The following is a 19,705-nucleotide window of genomic DNA, read 5'->3' on the forward strand; positions in this document are numbered from 1 at the left end:
AGATTGGTAATCATCTGGTTTTTGTCTCAAGTAGTGGAAGTCTCAGTCCTACAAAAGTTAAATGTTGCTTAAGGGTGATATCTGGTATGGATCGGCATACTTTTTCCATGGGATGGTAACTATTGCTTAATTGTTGTTGTTGTTGTTGTTGTATGGTTTAACGCCATTTTCAGCACACGATAGGCTATACATGGCGGCCAGTATTAATGGTGGAGGAAGAACCCGGGAATCCCCGGAAAGAACCACCGACCCTCGAGAAGCTACTGGCAAGCTTTCTCACATACCCACATTGGCCGAATCCGAGACTCGAACCTACGCAGACAGAGGTGAGATGGCAGTGATCCGTAATGGAGAGTGCTTTAGGCCACTCGGGGCCCCTTGCTTAATTGTGATATATGGTATAGTTATGTATTCATGTTCCATGTCCGATTTTAAGAAGCAGTTTACATCAGCCTAATTATATTGAATAAACTCAAAGATTATTTACAGTCGATATGTATTTTACTGATAGAAATGTATTCTGTCCCATTTGTTTAGGTAAAATTTTTGTGGCCATTTAGGACTGAATCTATTGGTATGGAACCTTAATTTATGTGTTTTAATGTAGCTGCTCTTTTGCCAGGCAAGCATCTGAAAAGATGATTCATTTCTAAGTCGAAATAGTATATATATATATATATATATGGCTTCCGATAATGCACACATGTGTGTCCCTGATGCACTAAAACTAAAAATGAGGCATAAAAACCCAAGCCTACAAGTCCTGTAGGATGCAATAAATGCTGACAAAGTCGATTTCCAGCTTGCAGAAAAGGTTGAGGTTTCTCGAAACAGAGGTCTCAAGGATTTTCTATGCTATCTGTTGAGGTCATTCTCATTAATTATGCATTGTGTTCATTTCCAAGTGTAATCAAATAAGTGCACATGATCTCGAAAGGATGACATGCTAAGGATTCAAAATTAGAAGATAAACCCTACAATAATAAATATTATTACATTTTGTTGCTCTCATGTCGAGACCTGGACAAAATACTGTTTGCAAATTTGGATAATTAGTTTTGGGGTTAAACACATTCATGCCAGCCATAATGCTTTTGTTGTAGTCATTTCGCCTTTTTTTTCAACAAATTATGAATTATGTTTTATGTTCTCCACTACATGGATTACACTGTTTTGGTAATTTAAAAAATAAAATAAATAAAACTCAGTAAAACATTTATAGTTTTTAGTATCATCGCTTTAATTCCACTCATATAAATTTGAGAATCTGCTTTAAAAAAACATGACTGCTGCTTAAGAATTTTCCTTGTTTACTATTTATAGTAACTGTATATAACCAATTTTATTCACAAGAGAACAGATGGGTTTCATCAGTTTGAACTTTACCTCACAGATTCCTTATATTCATAATAAAATTATTTAGCAGAGCATATATTTATAGAAAATGGCTCCAGATTATAAGCAGGATGCTTAATGGTGTTACTTGTGGATGTTACGATGGAAAATCTTTGCAAGCTTGAAAACATATCACATCAGAAAAAAGGACACATCAGCACCATTTTGCAAACAATAAAAGAAGAATATGTGAGTAATATAATACAGCACTCGGGATTGAGCACATGATGTTCATTGAAAAATTTAAAATTACATTCACTGTCATCCAGTTCTGTAATTAAGATGCCTTGCCTGATATTTTATGTTTTGGAGGGTGCAACGTTTTACTTTAACGGTCTTGTGTAGCATGTTCCCAAGTCAACTAATTTACGTCAGTTTTAATACATGAATATTTAAAGAATTACAAATAAGTAAAACTGACAAGGATTTGTGTCTCTTTATTCATGGCATTATAATGGACATTTATCCAATTTTTGTATGACCAACATGCTTGTGAGAAGGGACTGCAGCATTTGTTGGTGAAACTCCTATTTTCACCAAAATTCTAGTGAGACCTCTCTCTCTATCAAACACACACACATGTAGACACACAACTTACTGTAGAAAATATAAAGAGGGACCCTTTAACATCTTGTAAGGACCCTATAAAATCCAGATGTGGGGGTCCTCGGGACTCCGTAAAATATCAAAATCTTGACATTATTACGTTAGTTTAGTAAATTTAGTAATTAATCATTATCCATTTGAGATTCACTTTGTCCATAGAAATGGAAATAATTTACAGAGAAATAGGATGAAATAGTTGGAAAATTATTGCCAAAATGAACTACTAATGGCAACAGCCATGTGCAGAATCCCACAGGGATTACCTTTGTCTGTGTACAAACACATAATCTTTGTTTGTGTATCAACACATAATCTTTGTTTGTATATAAACACATGATCTTTGTGTATAAACACATAATCTTTATTTTTGCTTGCCTAACATTAGGAGTTCATCTTGTCAGTAGAGCAATGATTGTGCTCCCACAGGGTGATGTGGGTACAAGTTGAATGCTCTGTCATTTCCTCCGTCAGCTACTTGTTCTCCTAATGTTATTGTGATTGGATAATGCATTTGGTAGAAAAAAGGAAATATTTAGTATATTATGTTTCATTGAAAATACATAACCAGTCAAACTAATATCAATTCCTCCCACAGATACAAGCACTCTGTTATAGGATTCACTCTAATATGTGCATGGCCACACCTGTGGGAACAAGGGTATTTCATTTTTAAGAATTAGTTCAATCCTTTCATTATTTATTGCATAGATTCAGAATGACATTTGTTCGTATTTCTTGGAGTAGATTCAGATGTAACAGAGTAATTGTCAAATAATGTGATTGTAACAAGATAACCGGGTGGTATTTTGGATTTGCTACAGAACCCTTTTGATGGTGATACAAATGCAATGTTTAATAACGAACGACTTGAATGAGAAAAGAATTATGATTAATATGTGCATATAATATCCAAATATTTGATCAGTTAACATAATCCGCATGAACTAAATCATGAAAATACAAATAAATGACCTTACACAGTACAAGGACAAGGGGTGAATGATTCACAGTGATTTCACAACGAAAGAATGATGTGTTTTACTTAAATAGTAAGACTGTGGCATTTTACTCATATAGTAAAAATGTATTCACTCAAATAGTGAAAATGATGAAAACAAAGGGATAGATGTACAAAATATTTTTACAGTCCCCAAAACACACTGGGTATTACAAACCCCAAAGATTAGCCCACTGCTCAAAGATTGCATGTATGGAGTTACACACTCGGCACACTTGGCTGCAGTCAAACTGGTCAGTCAAGCAGTCAGTATTCCAGGTTGGTCAATCAAGCAATCAACGCCCACCAATCTCTGTCAGCAATGCCTGATCACCTGCTACTCGACCAGCAACACTGTTTACTCATCTCTATGGCTGCTATGGTTCAGCTTCACAGTTGCTATGGTCAGTTTCTTTGGTTAGCTCTGCAGCTTGTACCATCACTCTGGTCACTCCAATCAGCTATACAACTGCAACTTCGATCACTCTGGTCACTCTGGTCAGCTAACACCGTGTACTATGCATGACATGGGCATATACGATAAAATGTAATGATACGGTAAGCTACACAGATTACATTATCGGCACAATAACTACAAAACAATACACAAGTTCAGAAGTGAACCTAACCGTGCTCGACAAGAATCCTACAGTACTAAATGTTTCTTAAAATGCAGCTTTATATATTGCTAATATAAATCTCTTGCTAAGTCACAAACAAGAATAGAAAGTATTTGCATGATACGTGAGCTGAAGCGACATAGAAAACATACAAAAATAAACGTGGTAGTACAATAGTTATAATTTATACACAAGAAATTAATAACTCACATACCTCTACATCTGAAGATGTGCAAGTCCTAAAGTAGACCGCTCACAGACAAGACATTCTATAAAGTAAAAATTTATTCTTACAGTGATGCATTTATACACAGACGATGCTGCAATACATCGTCTGTGCACTGGAAGTATTTGGTTCTTCTCATCGAAAGCATTTTGCACATGCGACATAAGATGAACTGGACTCACTATTTCAGAATCTTTGTAGAATATACATAAATCACCCTCCGGTATCTTGTACACAAAATAAATGAAACCTGAGTACATGTATTTAATAAATTAAAGGATTTATACAATTCCGTGACAGTGATTTGGTAAGTAATTTTTGAGAGACATAATTTACTTCAAAAATTCTATCCTCACGGTCATAGGTTCTGTTACAAGTGAGATCTGTGCATGTGAATGAGGTGAAATTGTATCACATTGGTTGAGCTTTCTACCAGCTATAGTACAAGTCACATGGGTAAGGTATGCAAATTTACTTATTTTAAATTAAATATAAATTGTTCTTTTAAAACTTAACACTAATTTTCTTTAACCAAAGTCTATTCAGTCCTGATTATTGGATGCTCTGCACCTTAACTATCACCAAGAAACTTCCAGATGAAAATTATCTATTGCTATGGACTTTTACAATGGTGGCTATGTACTAGACTTGGCTCAATAAGAGCATGTCAGGTGGAATCATCACAATCAAGGGTAGTACAGATTTGTTTATCATTATGCATAGCTTTCATTGTGACATCACAGCATGCAACATTCAATTTGGATTGTACTGGATCACCCCTTTAGGCTCATTTCATACATAATTTAACACCGATTTTGCCATATGCAGCTCTTGGAGCATCTACATAATGACCTTCCCAAGGAATATGGATGTATAAGAATCCAAATGAAGTGAATGCTTGCCACTTAAAGGTATGTAAAATCAAATTTTAAAAAATGACACCCATTACTGAAATAGTCGGTGTTGAATGCCTACATAATCCATGTGACTTGTACTATAGAAGCAGTATTTCTTCCATGATTTTGACATAATTTTTTGCATGAACTTATGTCATTTAGCATTACCAAACTTTATGCCTATTAATGATGCCTTTATCTTTAGAAATTTTTTTTTATGAGACTGTTGTAAAATAGCCAAAATTTATTTGTTGTAAAGGATTGGAGATTACATGGGATTCTGTTCTCAAAATACTTCTTTAGCCTTGCTGCTTTTTAAAATGGTCAAGTGTTGGGCTGCTTAATCCAGGTAAGCAGTATTGGCCTCTTGTCCATACTACAGCAATACACATTTTACCTCAAACTCAGATAGTTTCTTGGTTACATTTGATTTATTTTTTCTGCCCTTGTTTGAATGAATTAGGGAATTATATTGGTGATGTTTTATAGGAAACTAGCTCTTTTATCATGGGACCCAGTGTAACCTATTAGTCTAAATCGCTTGCTTTTACTGAACACTGTCATCACACCCATGACTACAGTTTGAATCTCAGGTTTGGCTAATATGAGTATGTACATGAGAAAGCTTGCCAGTAGATTCCTATCAATTGGTGGTTCTTACCAGGGTTTTCCCAGGTTCTTTTGGAGGGAGTTATGTAAAACAGATCTGTAGTGCGTGAACATGCATGTCTGTGACTTTGTTTTAATTCTAGTTTAATTAAATGCATCAAGGACTTCGTCTTTTTGAAAAATGAAATTATGGCAAAAAAGTAACTTCACTTTTAAAATAATGTAGATATAATTTTTGTCTTGCCTGCAAACCATAAGCAAGACATTCATATCACATATCTGACAGCCTTCTTGTTGTTCCTGTTGTGGGCATTGGTATCAGGATATTTTTCTCTTTCATTTTGCTCAGTTTTTCTTACACCAGTTCATGTAATCATGATCTGTTACGAGTACATTCATTGTTAAGGGTACAGCTCATCACAGACAAAAAGGAGGCCACAGTGACCAATATTTCCAGTGTTTGGTATTTTGAATATGCCTTAGTGGATGCAGGCAAGACTTTGCATTTAGCAGAATTCAAGTATTCCGATATATCTTTCATTTCAAACAAAACTTTTCCAAATTTTTATTTTCAGATGTTCTTCATGGAAATGTCCCAAATTACATGGATGCAGAATCTGCCTTGAAGTTGAAGAATACTTACCTTGACTGTCTTAAAAAGATTAAGGATCTCAAGATTAGGACAGTAGTATGTATTCAGTGAAAATAAGGTCTTCCACTGGCTAGCTGTATTGCTGTATGGAGGATGTTGGTGGACATAAAGTGTTACATGTAGCCATCCATCATGTCCCATCAAGTTTTGTGGCTCTGTCCATAATTTTGTTTCTGATCAGTAACATTTTACACAGTTAATTCAGCTGTATACTATGTTATCCAGTTCTTAACAGTTGCTTGTCTGTCCCCTGTCTTTGTAGTGGTATGCAAGCTTATGAGACACTGTGTCCAAATATACTTAATAACTAGACCAAATCGTGTGTTGCACAACAAAACCAGGTCTTCTGTTTATGGTCAAAATCATGACAAAGTAAATCAATTTTGTGACTTGATTACTTGTATGGAGTTTGGCTTCTGAACCATTAAATATTTTAATGAAACATTGCCCAATTATATATCACTATGTTAATTGCCTATCCTAGGAATTTTTTTTAAAAAAAGTTTGTTTTAAAAAAAAAATTGTGATGAGTGAATTTAAAAGAAAGTTTGAAGATACAAATACAAAACAAATTATTTAAAAACATTGGGATATCGCTGTGAGTTTCAAACTTGCAACCTCTTTGTTTGGCAGACATTACACAAAAAAGACAAAATTGGGGTGTTTATATATAAGATGACATGTCCCATGGCTTGCTCTTTGCTTCAAGATCAAGGTTGTGACAGGAGAAAATGTAATTTTGTGATTTATATCATTATGTTTCAACTACTGAAGATAATTTCATGTTGTTTTGCAATGTTACCAATGCCTTCATTAAAAGGTGAAGGTAACATCAAAGGAAGAAGGTAATTTTTACTTTTGTCGTGGCCCAGAGTATAAATGTGTAACCACTAATTTAAAAGACATTTTAATGAAACCTTTACCAGTTGTGTCAAGACATGACTGACTGTCACATACCATAGAAATATCCTTGCCTCAGATGTTACAACTCCATGCTCTTAAACTGAATACCAGAAAAGAGTGGAAACCAACAACTTTAGTAACATTCAACAAGTAATTTCTTTTGCTAGAATACAAAGTGAAAATATACAAAGAGCTGACAGTATTGTAAATTAAATCCCAGAAAGCTCTAAAGTTTTATTACTAGTACAACAGTATTGAGTGTTACAAATGAATTCAAGTGGTGTTCTGAATGAATTCAAATCTTGAATGTGCTGATGTTCCAATAGCCTGGAATGTGTTGTTGTTTAAACAGAGTTGATATATCACAATGATATAATCCAAAATGTTTTTGAATCAATTCACACTAATCCCAAAATAGTGATTTAGTCCAAAAGTTTCAATGAGCTCTTTGGAATTCCAACGAATAATTCAAATAAATAACATCCTGAACTCAGATCCAAGTAAACAGGTTTACAAAATGGCATTAGTCAGATAAGCCCAAATTCCTACCCACATTTGTGGACAATATAATAAAATATGCATAACACATGCCCTCATGAAGAAAAAGAAAGATTTATACACAAAAAATTTATTTTACATAGTAGTTAGCTATATATATATATATATATATATATATGAATGAATGAATGATACTGTAATAACTGAAATTACATACTGGAAAAATTAATGACAAAAATATATAAAATAAAGTAATACAGTAAGGCCACTTTGGTGGCCCAAGTGATAAGGATGTCCACCTTTAATGCCAGAGGTCGCAGGTTCAAACCCCGGCCAAGTCATACCAAATACTTATAAAAATAGCACTTGCAAATGCCTTGCTTTGTGCTCAGCATTAAGAGGTTAGTGTTAGACTGGTCACGCAGGTATTATAATAATGAGACTGTGTGTGACATGATGCCACATATCTGCAGCATGATGCCGCAGTGCTTGATAATATTATAAACTGCCGCACTGCAGGCATCATAGCAGTATGACTAAAATTGTTAAAGCTATTTTAAAAAATCCAACAAACAAACACACACGCACACACACACACACTTTGAAGTGCATCTGCAGTGAGATTATCTTTTCCCATTATGTGCCTAATATCAATGTTATATTCCTGCAACATCAAACACCACCTTAACAATCACTGATTTTTGTTTTTCATTTTGTTAATGGAAATAAGGGGATTGTGACCATTGAGTACAATAATTGGAGAAGGAGCTGAACTATTATAGACTTTGAAGGTTTCCAAACCACTATCAAAGCCAAATATTCCTTTGTGAATGTGGAATAATTTCTCAGGTGCTGGAATAACTTTTTAAAAAAATAGCACACTGGATTATCTTCTTGATCCATTATTCTACAAGCCCCCATATCATCAACAAATATTTTAAAGGATTGGTTGAAATCTGGAGCTGAAATAATAATGTATGGCTTTTAATTTATCAAATTTGTCGGGGGTTTATCAATTAGGACAAATTTTGACAAATTTCTCATAATATCCAGATGTACCTGAATGTAGCATATCAGTTGCTTTTTACTGTTAGGTACAGGGAAATCAGAGATAGCCTTGACTGTAACTTCAACAAGTTTAACTTGACCATCCATCAATATGTCCTAAAAATGTTACACATGCAAGGCAGTAGTCATTTCTGCTTAAATTAATTGTCAAATTTGCATCACTATGTTGATCAAAGAATTTCTTAATGGTCTCCAAGTGATCTTTTCAGGTCTACAGTATTTACAAACATCACTTTTAATTTTTTGCCAGTAGAAGAGATTCGAGATCTTGTGATAAGTCTTATAAATCCCTAAATGACCATCCAAAGGAGTTTCATGGACTAGGTATTTCCAGTCTGTATGATTTTGGAACTACAGTTTAATAGTTCACCATTCGTCACCAGCAGGTACCCTGGGCGGGAGGTCTCCATTTTCTCATTAGAATCATAAGGACCATAGTACTTAACCAGAAGAGGATTTTGAGGTACAAGCAAGAGAACAAGAACTATCACCAGGCTGAAAACTCCTTTTTATTTTGGATTTCTACCTTAATTTCATTTTAAACTGAGTAGAGTGAAGGTTATTTCTTGCTACTTCACAAGAATTTGACAACTTATATTTGAAATCAGAGACATAGACCAAAAGATTAATTTCTGAACCTTCAATTAAAAGAACTTAATCTTTTAGTGACGCCAGTGGGCCTTGGACATTTTTATGTCCAAAAAACTATTTCAAAAGGATCCAAACCTTTTGGTTGTTGACCTGATTTTCTAACAGTAAATAACACAAATGAGTACCCACATTCCAATCTTTTTATGTATCAGAGCAATGCAAAAATTATATTTTGGCTAGATTCTGTTATATCCAAAATGGAGGCTGTGGACTTCATTTAGTATTGTCTAGACTTTCTGAAGAGTTATAATTAAATATATGGCTGGTTACACAACTTCATTAACATGATCAATTGTAAGAGCCAAGACTAAAACCTATGCAGATAGAGGTGAGATGTCAGTCATCTGTAAAAACAAGTTCCTTAGACCACTCTACCACCTGGGGCTCCTAAAATGATGTTGACCTTCACATTTGCTACATAGCTTTGAATCTGATAGGCTGGCTTGTACATACAGATTCATTTAGGCAACTTATGCTCTATTTTAAAGCACACTGGATTTTGAGGTTTTGGCACATTAATAATGAAGTTTGACATATCAACAAATATTATCAATAAAAAGTTATTAAGATTGAGGTCAGGGTTGACTTTTAACATTTTAAGACAGAATAGGGCCATGTTGTGGCCATTGTTTAAAATTCAGAATTTAGCAAGTTGTGACCACTGTCTAGCATTCAGAATTAGCAGTTGCAAGTCATGGTCTATATTTAATATTTTAAATTAGCAGTAGAAAGTTTGACCACTGTCTAGCATTCAGAATTCGCAGTAGAATGTTGTGACCACTGTCTGGCATTCAGAGTTAGCAGTAGCAAGTTGTGACCACTGTCTAGCATTCAGAATTAGCAGTTGCAAATTGTGGTCTGTATTCAACAGTTAAAATTAGCAGTAGCAAGGTGTGGTCTGTATTCATCAGTTAAAATTAGCATTAGCAAGTTGTGGTCTGTATTCATCAGTTAAAATTAGCATTAGCAAGTTGTGGTCTGTATTCAGCAGTTAAAATTAGCAATAGCAAGTTGTGGTCTATTATACATTTAAAATTATCAGTAGCAAGTTGTGGTCTATATTATACATTTAAAATTATCAGTAGCAAGTTGTGGTCTATATTCAACAGTTAAAATTATCATTAGCAAGTTGTGGTCTGTATTCAACAGTTAAAATTATCATTAGCAAGTTGTGGTCTGTATTCAACAGTTAAAATTAGCAGTAGCAAGTTGTGGTCTGTATTCAACAGTTAAAATTAGCAGTAGCAAGTTGTGGTCTGTATTATACATTTAAAATTATCAGTAGCAAGTTGTGGTCTATATTATACATTTAAAATTATCAGTAGCAAGTTGTGGTCTATATTCAACAGTTAAAATTAGCAGTAGCAAGTTGTGGTCTGTATTCAACAGTTAAAATTAGCAGTAGCAAGTTGTGGTCTGTATTCAACAGTTAAAATTAGCAGTAGCAAGTTGTGGTCTGTATTCAACAGTTAAAATTAGCAGTAGCAAGTTGTGGTCTGTATTCAACAGTTAAAATTAGCAGTAGCTAGTTGTGGTCTATATTCAACAGTTAAAATTAGCATTAGCAAGTTGTGGTCTATATTCAACAGTTAAAATTAGCAGTAGCAAGTTGAAAATTATGTTCAGCATTCAAAATTAGCAGTAGCAAGTTGCTAATTTGCCACTCAACATTTCCAGTGTTGAAGTTGGTGGCGTAAGTTTGGTACACCACTCTCTTGATAACTCATGCCCTGATAACTAGCAAACGCGCTTATAATGCGGGGTCAGGCGTGGATCCCATTTTTTAAACTAGAAAATACCCCAGAAATTGATCCCCATTTATTGAACTTGAAGAAAATTGGGATCAAAATTGGTCACAGAAAGTTTGTTATATCACTCATTTTATTGTCGAAAATGGTAGATAGGACCTGGAAATTTCTATCAACTTTATGAAATATCAAATTTAAAAATAGGTCATACAATGTTTCACATTTTCTTGCCAAATGACATTCCTAGTACACCGCAATTAAAAGAAGTAAAGAAATTTTGATCAATGAAAATGTCACTTATGCTGAGTGGAGGCAGTACTTAATAAATAAATAAATACAAATTAAATAATTTTTGTATCAATTGAAATTTGTGTTCTAGTTCTGTCTTTTAGTAACTTTAAGTGTAATCATCATAAATGCAACTTGTCCTCTGGTAATTAAACGTAAAATGCATCAATCTACCGTAACAGCTATGTCTGCGAGCATTTTGCTGAGAACCTAATTATGTGCCAACTGTTTTGATAACTGATTTGTGGAAGTATTTGTTATTATTGTTGCTCTAAATTAAAAGCTGACCTCCTTTGTATTGTCACATTAATTATGTCTTTTGAATCAAATAAAGGAGGTGGAATGAAAAAAGTTAAAAGGCAAGAAAATCCTACAAACTTAAAATCTAGTGGCCCCGGTCGTATATCGGGTGAACTCACTTCATTTGATCAATCGAACACTGTTATAAACATTATTGTGTATGTAACATAAACTTCCTTAAATTAACCGACTCTTTCATCTAAAAATAAAGAACTTGATTTCACAGATATGGACCATTGTGAGCATGCGAGTTTCAGAGAATTCTTGAACTGTGACTTAGAGATATCTCAAGGATGATAAGTTTCATTATTACTTCCAGTGAAATTATAACATATTGTACTAATTTAACAGTACAGAGATTGAGTTTCGACGTAGATGACTGTCTTAAGAAATAAATGTCTAGTGTTTTTAAAAAAAAGGAAACTTGTTTGATGGTGTATCAATAGTTAGTCTAGTTCCCTGCTTTGTGGACTCCAGTTTTGGCAGGATACTATTAAACACCACTATGGGAACCAGTCCTCAAGAAAACAAAAAGCAATGATGTAATACACAGATTTTTCATGTGCATGTGATGGTTGTTGAAACCAGTCAGAACAATCTTTCAAATGTTTGACATTTTGAAAATAATTGTTATATAAACACAATAACAAACAACTTAATTAGAAAAATTCGCGTTATTAAAAATTATTATCAATGTGATTGTAAAATGAGGATTCAGTCATTAAACAGCCAGTTCCCTAATGTCCCCCCCAGTTTTCTCAATGTCAAAGTGAATTTTTTCAATTTTTGGAGGGCAGTCTGTAACTCGCACCCTCGCTTATAGTTCAGTCTATGTTTATGGACCCCGTTTTGCACCATTTATCAAGGGAGAGGTGTATGTGGAAATTTGGTGATAAAATTTACTTTTGTAGATTTGTAGTTTTAACGTGCTCACTAATTGACCATGCAAGATCAAGCATAAACTCTTTGCCTCTGCATCTAAAAATATTTCCTTTGTGTTCCATCTGACTTTCCACAAAAGTAAACTGTTTATGACCCTCATGTGAAAGACTAAAATTTCAGTTGGTTTTCTTTATTTCAGGCTTTTCCTTGTATTGCCACAGGACCTCAGGGTAAGTGAACTGCAGTGGATCCATATCTGTTTTCTCCTATTCATAAAACAGGGAATGAGTGGGGTGGGGATGGGAAATGTTAAGCAGGAAGTTTGGAGGACTAAGTCATGAACAAATATTGTTACCAGTTGTTACCAATGTTTGCTTTGCTCTTTCAGCATATTCACAGCATTATTTGTAATTTATGGTATACTCTGATGGGTATGATATCTACAATTTATGGTATACTCTATTGGGTATGATATCCAGAATGTATGGTATACTCTAATGGGTATGGTATCTGTAATTTATGGTATACTCTGATGGTTATGATATATTTAATTTATGGTATACTCTGATGGGTATGATATCTTTAATTTATGGTATACTTTGATGGGTATGTTAACTGTAATTTATGGTATACTCTGATGGGTATGATATCTATAATTTATGGTATACTCTAATGGGTATGATATCTATAATATATGGTATACTCTGATGGGTATGATATCTATAATTTATGGTATACTCTGATGGGTATGATGTCTATAATTTATGGTATACTCTGATGGGTATGGTATCTATAATATATGGTATACTCTGATGGGTATGATATCTATAATTTATGGTATACTCTGATGGTTATGGTATCTATAATTTATGGTATACTCTGATGGGTATGATATCCAGAATGTATGGAATACTCTGATGGGTATGATATCTGTAATTTATGGTATATTGTAATGGGTATAATATCTATGATTTATGGTATACTCTGATGGGTATAATATCTATAATTTATGGTATACTCTGATGGGTATGATATCTATAATTTATGGTATACTCTGATGGGTATGATATCTATAATTTATGGTATACTCTTATGGGTATGATATCTTTAATTTATGGTATACTCTGATGGGTATGATATCTATAATTTATGGTATACTTTGATGGGTATGATATCTGTAATTTATGGTATACTCTGATGGGTATGATATCTATAATTTATGGTATACTCTAATGGATATGACATATATAATATATGGTATACTCTGATGGGTATGATATCTATAATTTATGGTATACTCTGATGGGTATGATGTCTATAATTTATGGTATACTCTGATGGGTATGGTATCTATAATATATGGTATACTCTGATGGGTATGATATCTATAATTTATGGTATACTCTGATGGGTATGATATCTATAATTTATGGTATACTCTGATGGGTATGGTATCTATAATATATGGTATACTCTGATGGGTATGATATCTATAATGTATGGCATACTCTAATGGGTATGGTATCTATAATGTATGGTATATTCTAATGGTTATGATATCTACAATTTATGATTTATTCTAAATCGGTGAAAAAAGTGGTGAATATTTTTCTTGTTTAATGTTCAATAATACATCACATTTTTCATCTAATATTTTATATAGTTGTAGTATCACTACTGACAATTTTAATTATCTCATAAATATTTATATTCCAGGATTTCCAAGACGAGAGGCAGCACAAATAGCACTAAGCACAGTGAGAGAGTGGCTTTCTGATAAAAGTAATGCAGATCAGATCACTGCTATAATATTTTGTATCTACAGGGACGCCCTTAATTGGGAGGTATATGCCAATCTCCTGCCTCATTATTTTCCTCCAGATGAAACTGACATCAGCAAAGGTTTGTTGCAGACCTTAATTGTACATTAATAAGGTTGTCCAAATCAGGACAGAGTTGTTGCAATCCAAAATGTTAATACATTTTCAGATCTAATGGTTTTTCACATTGTCAAACCTCACAATCTGCAGCAGTAAAATAAATGAAATACTTTTGGAATTTTATATGGTAGGATCTGACATATTTCAAGATCAGATGGTATCCCATAGAGATACAGGAAACGAAACTTGGTAGCACATTTTTAATTACTTAGCCCAAAGAAGGCAAAAAATACACTTGAATATGAATGTTCAGATAATTGGTAGCAATAATAATAACAGACTTCATTTATTTTTGACTGATTTATTCAAGCTTTTCATATTTGCAGTATACAGAATGATCCTTTTACATTCTCATTATCTTTTAATTAGTGTCAATTAGTAACTCTTATTTATTTATAGAGTTTATGAACAAAGTGTTGTTGATTCACCAAATTGTAAAGTTTGTAAAAATATAATAGATCATAAATATTTGTGAGTCATAAGGTCCAAGGTTAAGAGACTATACAAGTTGGTTGCTAAGGGTGATGAGAGTGAGGGGTGGAATTATAGGCAGGATTAGAAATGAAGAGATTTTTTTAAATACCTACATTATATCCATCTGTGCCATAATAGCAACTTCATTGATTGAAATCACATCGGGATAAAGCTTTTGATTAGTGTATTTAATTTATAATGTGTTGACCTTTGTCCATTATTGATGGTAAAGATTTTGCCTATCTGTCTATTGTATGTAATATATACATGGTTTGTGTTCTGGTTTAATTAGGAAGCAAGGTATTTACTGAAAACTAAGTACAAGGCCTGTCCTTGTTTGCATGTTAGTGCATTTTACCATCATACCATCAGCAGTAATTAGTTTTCCAGAAACTACTATTGCATCGTTGGTCAGGTGACAGTCTGTGTATAAAAGAGACTAGGTAAAAAAAAATCATTCCAGTTTTAAGTTCAATCTGTTGAATCATTTACTGTTGTGTTTAGATGTAATTTGAGAGGAATCATTTATTTAAATTATTTACTGGAAATACAGAGTGCTCATTGACTTTTTATACTAAAACTCTACTTTGGGATTATTGTGAATTCATCATAAGACATTCTGGATTATATCATTGTGATACATCAAGACTATTTGTACATATGTACATTCAAGAATACTGGTACATCAGCATATTCAAGACTGGAGTTCATTCGGAACATTCTATACTTTTGGACTTGTGATGGAACATTTTGGATTTAATTCACAATATAGCATGTGGTATTTTATAATTTCACTTTGTAATTCTAAGCAGATAAATTGTTTGTTGAATTTAATTAAAATAAACCTTTTAGTTTTGCTTCTTTCAGATTTTTAGTTTAAAACCATAGAGCCATAACACTTTATGTTGATTTAAAAAAAGAACACTTTGACTGAATCATTCTTGCTTAGATTAGTTGGCCTAATTATGCATCTGACTAAACCAGCTTTCTTTAAGGATTTTGCCATTAAGAATTTTTGCAGCATGTAAATTTGTACGCTTTTCTTCAAATATGTTACCTGATTGTAATACCTTATTACTACTACTTACTTGCTTACTGTCCATTCTTTGGCTTGTAGGGCAGCAACGAAGCTCTTCCACTTGTCTCTGTCATTGGCCATTTTCTCAGATGTGGTGAAAGGTCTTCATTTTAGCCTCATCAGTATGATGCTCTTTTGTTTTAGGCCTTCTGATGTCCTTCAGGTGTCCAGTATAGAGCTGTCTTTAAAACTGCTTCTTCCTCCTTACTCATCACATGCCTGATCCATCTTCATCATCTTCTCGTGATGATAGTGGCCATGTTTTCTTGGTGGCATCGCACAAGCAGGTCTGCTTGGAAATTGTCCTCTGCCAAAAGATGCAATGTATCCTGTGAATGATGAGAACTTTGTAAAATCACACTATGTCACATGCCAGTACACTAGTACTACTGTTACTTGCAAATCTGTGGGTCGTTGGTTCTTCACTCGGTTTTCCAGGAGTCTTCCTCCACCAATTATACTGGCCGCAATGTATAGCTTATCCTGTGCTGCAAAATGGCATTAAACCCTACAACAACAACAACAACAACAACAACAACACGTTGCAAATCCAGTCCTGCCAAGTTAAAACAATTTAGCTTATAAAGCTACAAGTTGTCAGAGTAACACGCTCTCTATACATAGAGAAGTCTTGCCATCCACCTACAAGTATTCTGGAAGTGTTGACATGACAGTACACTAGTACTACTGTTACTTGTAAATCCAGTCCTGCCATGTTAAAACAATTTAGCTTATAAAGCTACAAGTTGTCAGACTAACACGCTTTCTACACACAGAGAAGTGTTGTCATCCACCTTCAAGTATTCTGGAAGTGTTCTACCTTAACGCAAGTTAGAAGAGTGTTCTCTTTGAAGGGAAGTATACTCCATCCATCAATTTCCAATTTTTCTTTCTGTTTCAATGACAAAGTTCTGTTGTTTTAGTATCATCACTTTGCCATTCTCACAACTTTGGCATGCTTGGTACTTACCTGAAAGGTTTGCTGGTGCGTCTCTGCACATTTTTGTAGCTATAATTAAATATGTGCATGTCTGGTGTGAGGTAAAAAAAGAACTATCATATTGCTGTATAATTTCTACTTCAGCTACATTTTCTATACTAATTTAGTATAGTTTTAGCATCCACTTCATAGTTACATGCATGTCACTTTACAGACTTTACCTGTACAGGTAGGTGGTCCTTTGGCCTTACCTAGAGGTTACATTGTCTTACAGTTGATATCATAGTATCAGCTTCATAGCTTCATAAGTAGCAATAGTGATGATTCAGAGCAATTTTATGTGCATCTATTGTGTGCTATAGAAGACTGATTTATATTGCTGTAAAGTTTCAAATGTGGTTGGATACATATAGGTAAGTTTTCTAGGCATAATTTAGTCATAGAATCCACTTCACAGTAATTATAAGTGACACTTCAGTACTTCACCTGTATCAGCAGTCAGTTGGTCTTTCCTACAGGTAACTTTTTTAGAATTTATATTTTAGTGTTTACTTCATAGGTATCAATGGCAATACTGTGATACACTTCCTGTATTGGCAGATGGGTAAATTGTCATAGTGTGGATGTATATAAAGAACAATGTGTGCCATGCTAAATATGTATATATTATTGACTCTATTTTGTCTTACAAATTTAGATCATGGGCAAGGCCAAGTTTAGGCTTAGAAGACAGGAAACATTAGGCTGACAGCTACTTTATATGTGTAACCTACACTGGTTGCCAATCTACCAATTGCACATTGTGGATTGAAAATTAATGGGTTGCATTGTGTGTGTGTGTGTTTTTCTTTTTTTCTAAATGGGAAGATGCAAAAGTGCACCTTGAGCGATGAAGATATCATCAGTATGCATCCTGACATCATGGTGATGACTGAATTGTATCTTGCCAGATATTGCATCCCACATGGTTCATCAACCAGTAAGAGATCCAAGCTAGCATGGTCAGCGACAGCAGCTTCTCCTCCCTCACTGCCACATAATGATAAACAGTTTTTGGCATAACTAGTAGGTCTTTGGCATAACCAGTAGGTCTTTCAGTTCATGAGCTCAACATTCAGTTGTCTTTATCACCGGCCATTGAGTGAGATCATAATCAAAACAACCCACCTCAGTTACTTTCTTGTACTTAATATGTACAGACTGGCTACATGGATATAATAACACTTACCCAGTCCCAGCTTTATGAAATTGATAATGCCATGTCAACTATGCCCTGTTCTGCTATTACTAGACTCTGCCATAGGGTTATGGTTGCAACAGTCTCCACTACAGTCAATCATATATTGTGACGACAGAAGACCTTTATTGCCTACATTAGATTGAGAGGAGATCAAGCAAGCCTAATTAGATATTATTTTGCACATCATCTGTATGCATCAGTATTTTTAAATAGTTATCACCAAACCTGTATTAATATGTACGGTTCATATCAAACAAGATAAAATCGTACTGTTCCATCAAAACTGGACTCATATATATCCCATATGGCAACAGGTGATCATCACAGTCGATCTCACCATTTAACCAGAAGGTCATTGTCCTTGTTTGCCTACTTCACACTGAAAGCTCATGGCACTCAAGTACAGGTCACTTGGTGGACGTGGTGACCCAGCACCACAAGATATGGATTCTTACGCTATTGCCACTTAAAGGGACTACTCACTTGGTGATTGTTTGGATGTAACTCTCTCCCAATCAGGACATTCTGCAAAGATGATGGCCTGCCCCATTAGACTGTCCAGGACATTCTGCACAGATGGTGGCCTCCCCCATTAGACTGTCCAGGACATTCTGCACAGATGATGGCCTGCCCCATTAGACTGTCCAGGACATTCTGCACAGATGGTGGCCTCCCCCATTAGACTGTCCAAGACATTCTGCACAGATGGTGGCCTGCCCCATTAGACTGTCCAGGACATTCTGCACAGATGATGGCCTGCCCCATTAGACTGTCTTTTCCAGCTTTATCTCAGATTGCACATACATATCACCCTTTTCACCTAGAGATGATGAGGTATGCTCACAAGCTCCATCATCTTTGCTAGATTGACTTTGACAAGAAAAGTCCCTTCCTTCCAAGTTGCTTAGTTGTTGTCACAGGAGTTTTGTTCTCTTCCTCTATCAACAGCTTGGTCCAGAGTTCTAGCATCAATTGGCATACTAGTCAACAAAGACCAACTGGAATTAAACTGTTATCACTATTGGGTTGAGTGGCTGACTTCTGGAGCATTACAGAGAGATAGCATCCATGGGAATGGTGAATCCCATATCATTATGCACTTAAGATGCAGTCTTGCACATTTTAAAAAATTTCTGATTTTTGTAGATTACTTATCCCATAATCTGCTGTATCATAAGGAATTCGATAAGATTATCGAAGATACAATGCCCCTGTTCCATCACTGCTGGACTCTGCCATCTACATGAGGTTAATAACAAAGCCCAGTCTGTCTTTTATGCTGAATTATTGGCTTACTTACCATCCATATTAAGTAAATTCAGAAGATCTTGCCTATATGGTGGAATGGTCCAGAATATGCTGTTCCCTATAGTGCCACACTGCATGCAGCTCATTCCATGGCTCGTTGTGCCACTGTATTTAGTTAAAATGTGTCCTGCAATTCTAATACAACTTCAAAGCCATGGTTCTCGAGAATCAGTATGGATAAAATCAGAGAGAAGGGTATCATTTCTCCCCAACTTCTATCCATGCTGTCAGATATAGATCATTCATGGTCAGATCAAATCCCAGTCTAACTTCCAAATATGCCTCAGAGGACTATTTCCTATAATATGGCATATTCCATCCATGTATCTGTACACAGTCCCTCATTGGGGGAAAGACACCCAGTTTGTGCAGACATATTGTTTAGT

General features: G+C 34.7%; 1 protein-coding gene across 2 annotated transcripts in view; it reads left to right on the forward strand.

Moving 5' to 3' along the window:
- LOC149791023 (uncharacterized) overlaps positions 1-19,705 on the forward strand; it is a 102,505-nt gene that overhangs the window by 35,396 nt on the left and 47,404 nt on the right. For both annotated transcript variants that reach the window (XM_089972896.1, XM_089972897.1), the window contains 3 exons: positions 5,925-6,037; positions 12,539-12,569; positions 14,056-14,241. In XM_089972896.1, the coding sequence (XP_089829022.1) occupies positions 5,925-6,037; positions 12,539-12,569; positions 14,056-14,241 (330 nt within the window). The remainder of the gene's footprint in view (positions 1-5,924; positions 6,038-12,538; positions 12,570-14,055; positions 14,242-19,705) is intronic.

Source organism: Sinohyriopsis cumingii, chromosome 10, assembly GCF_028554795.1.
Source record: "Sinohyriopsis cumingii isolate HCF-2022 chromosome 10, ASM2855479v2, whole genome shotgun sequence".
Classification (NCBI taxonomy): Eukaryota; Metazoa; Mollusca; class Bivalvia; order Unionida; family Unionidae; genus Sinohyriopsis; species Sinohyriopsis cumingii.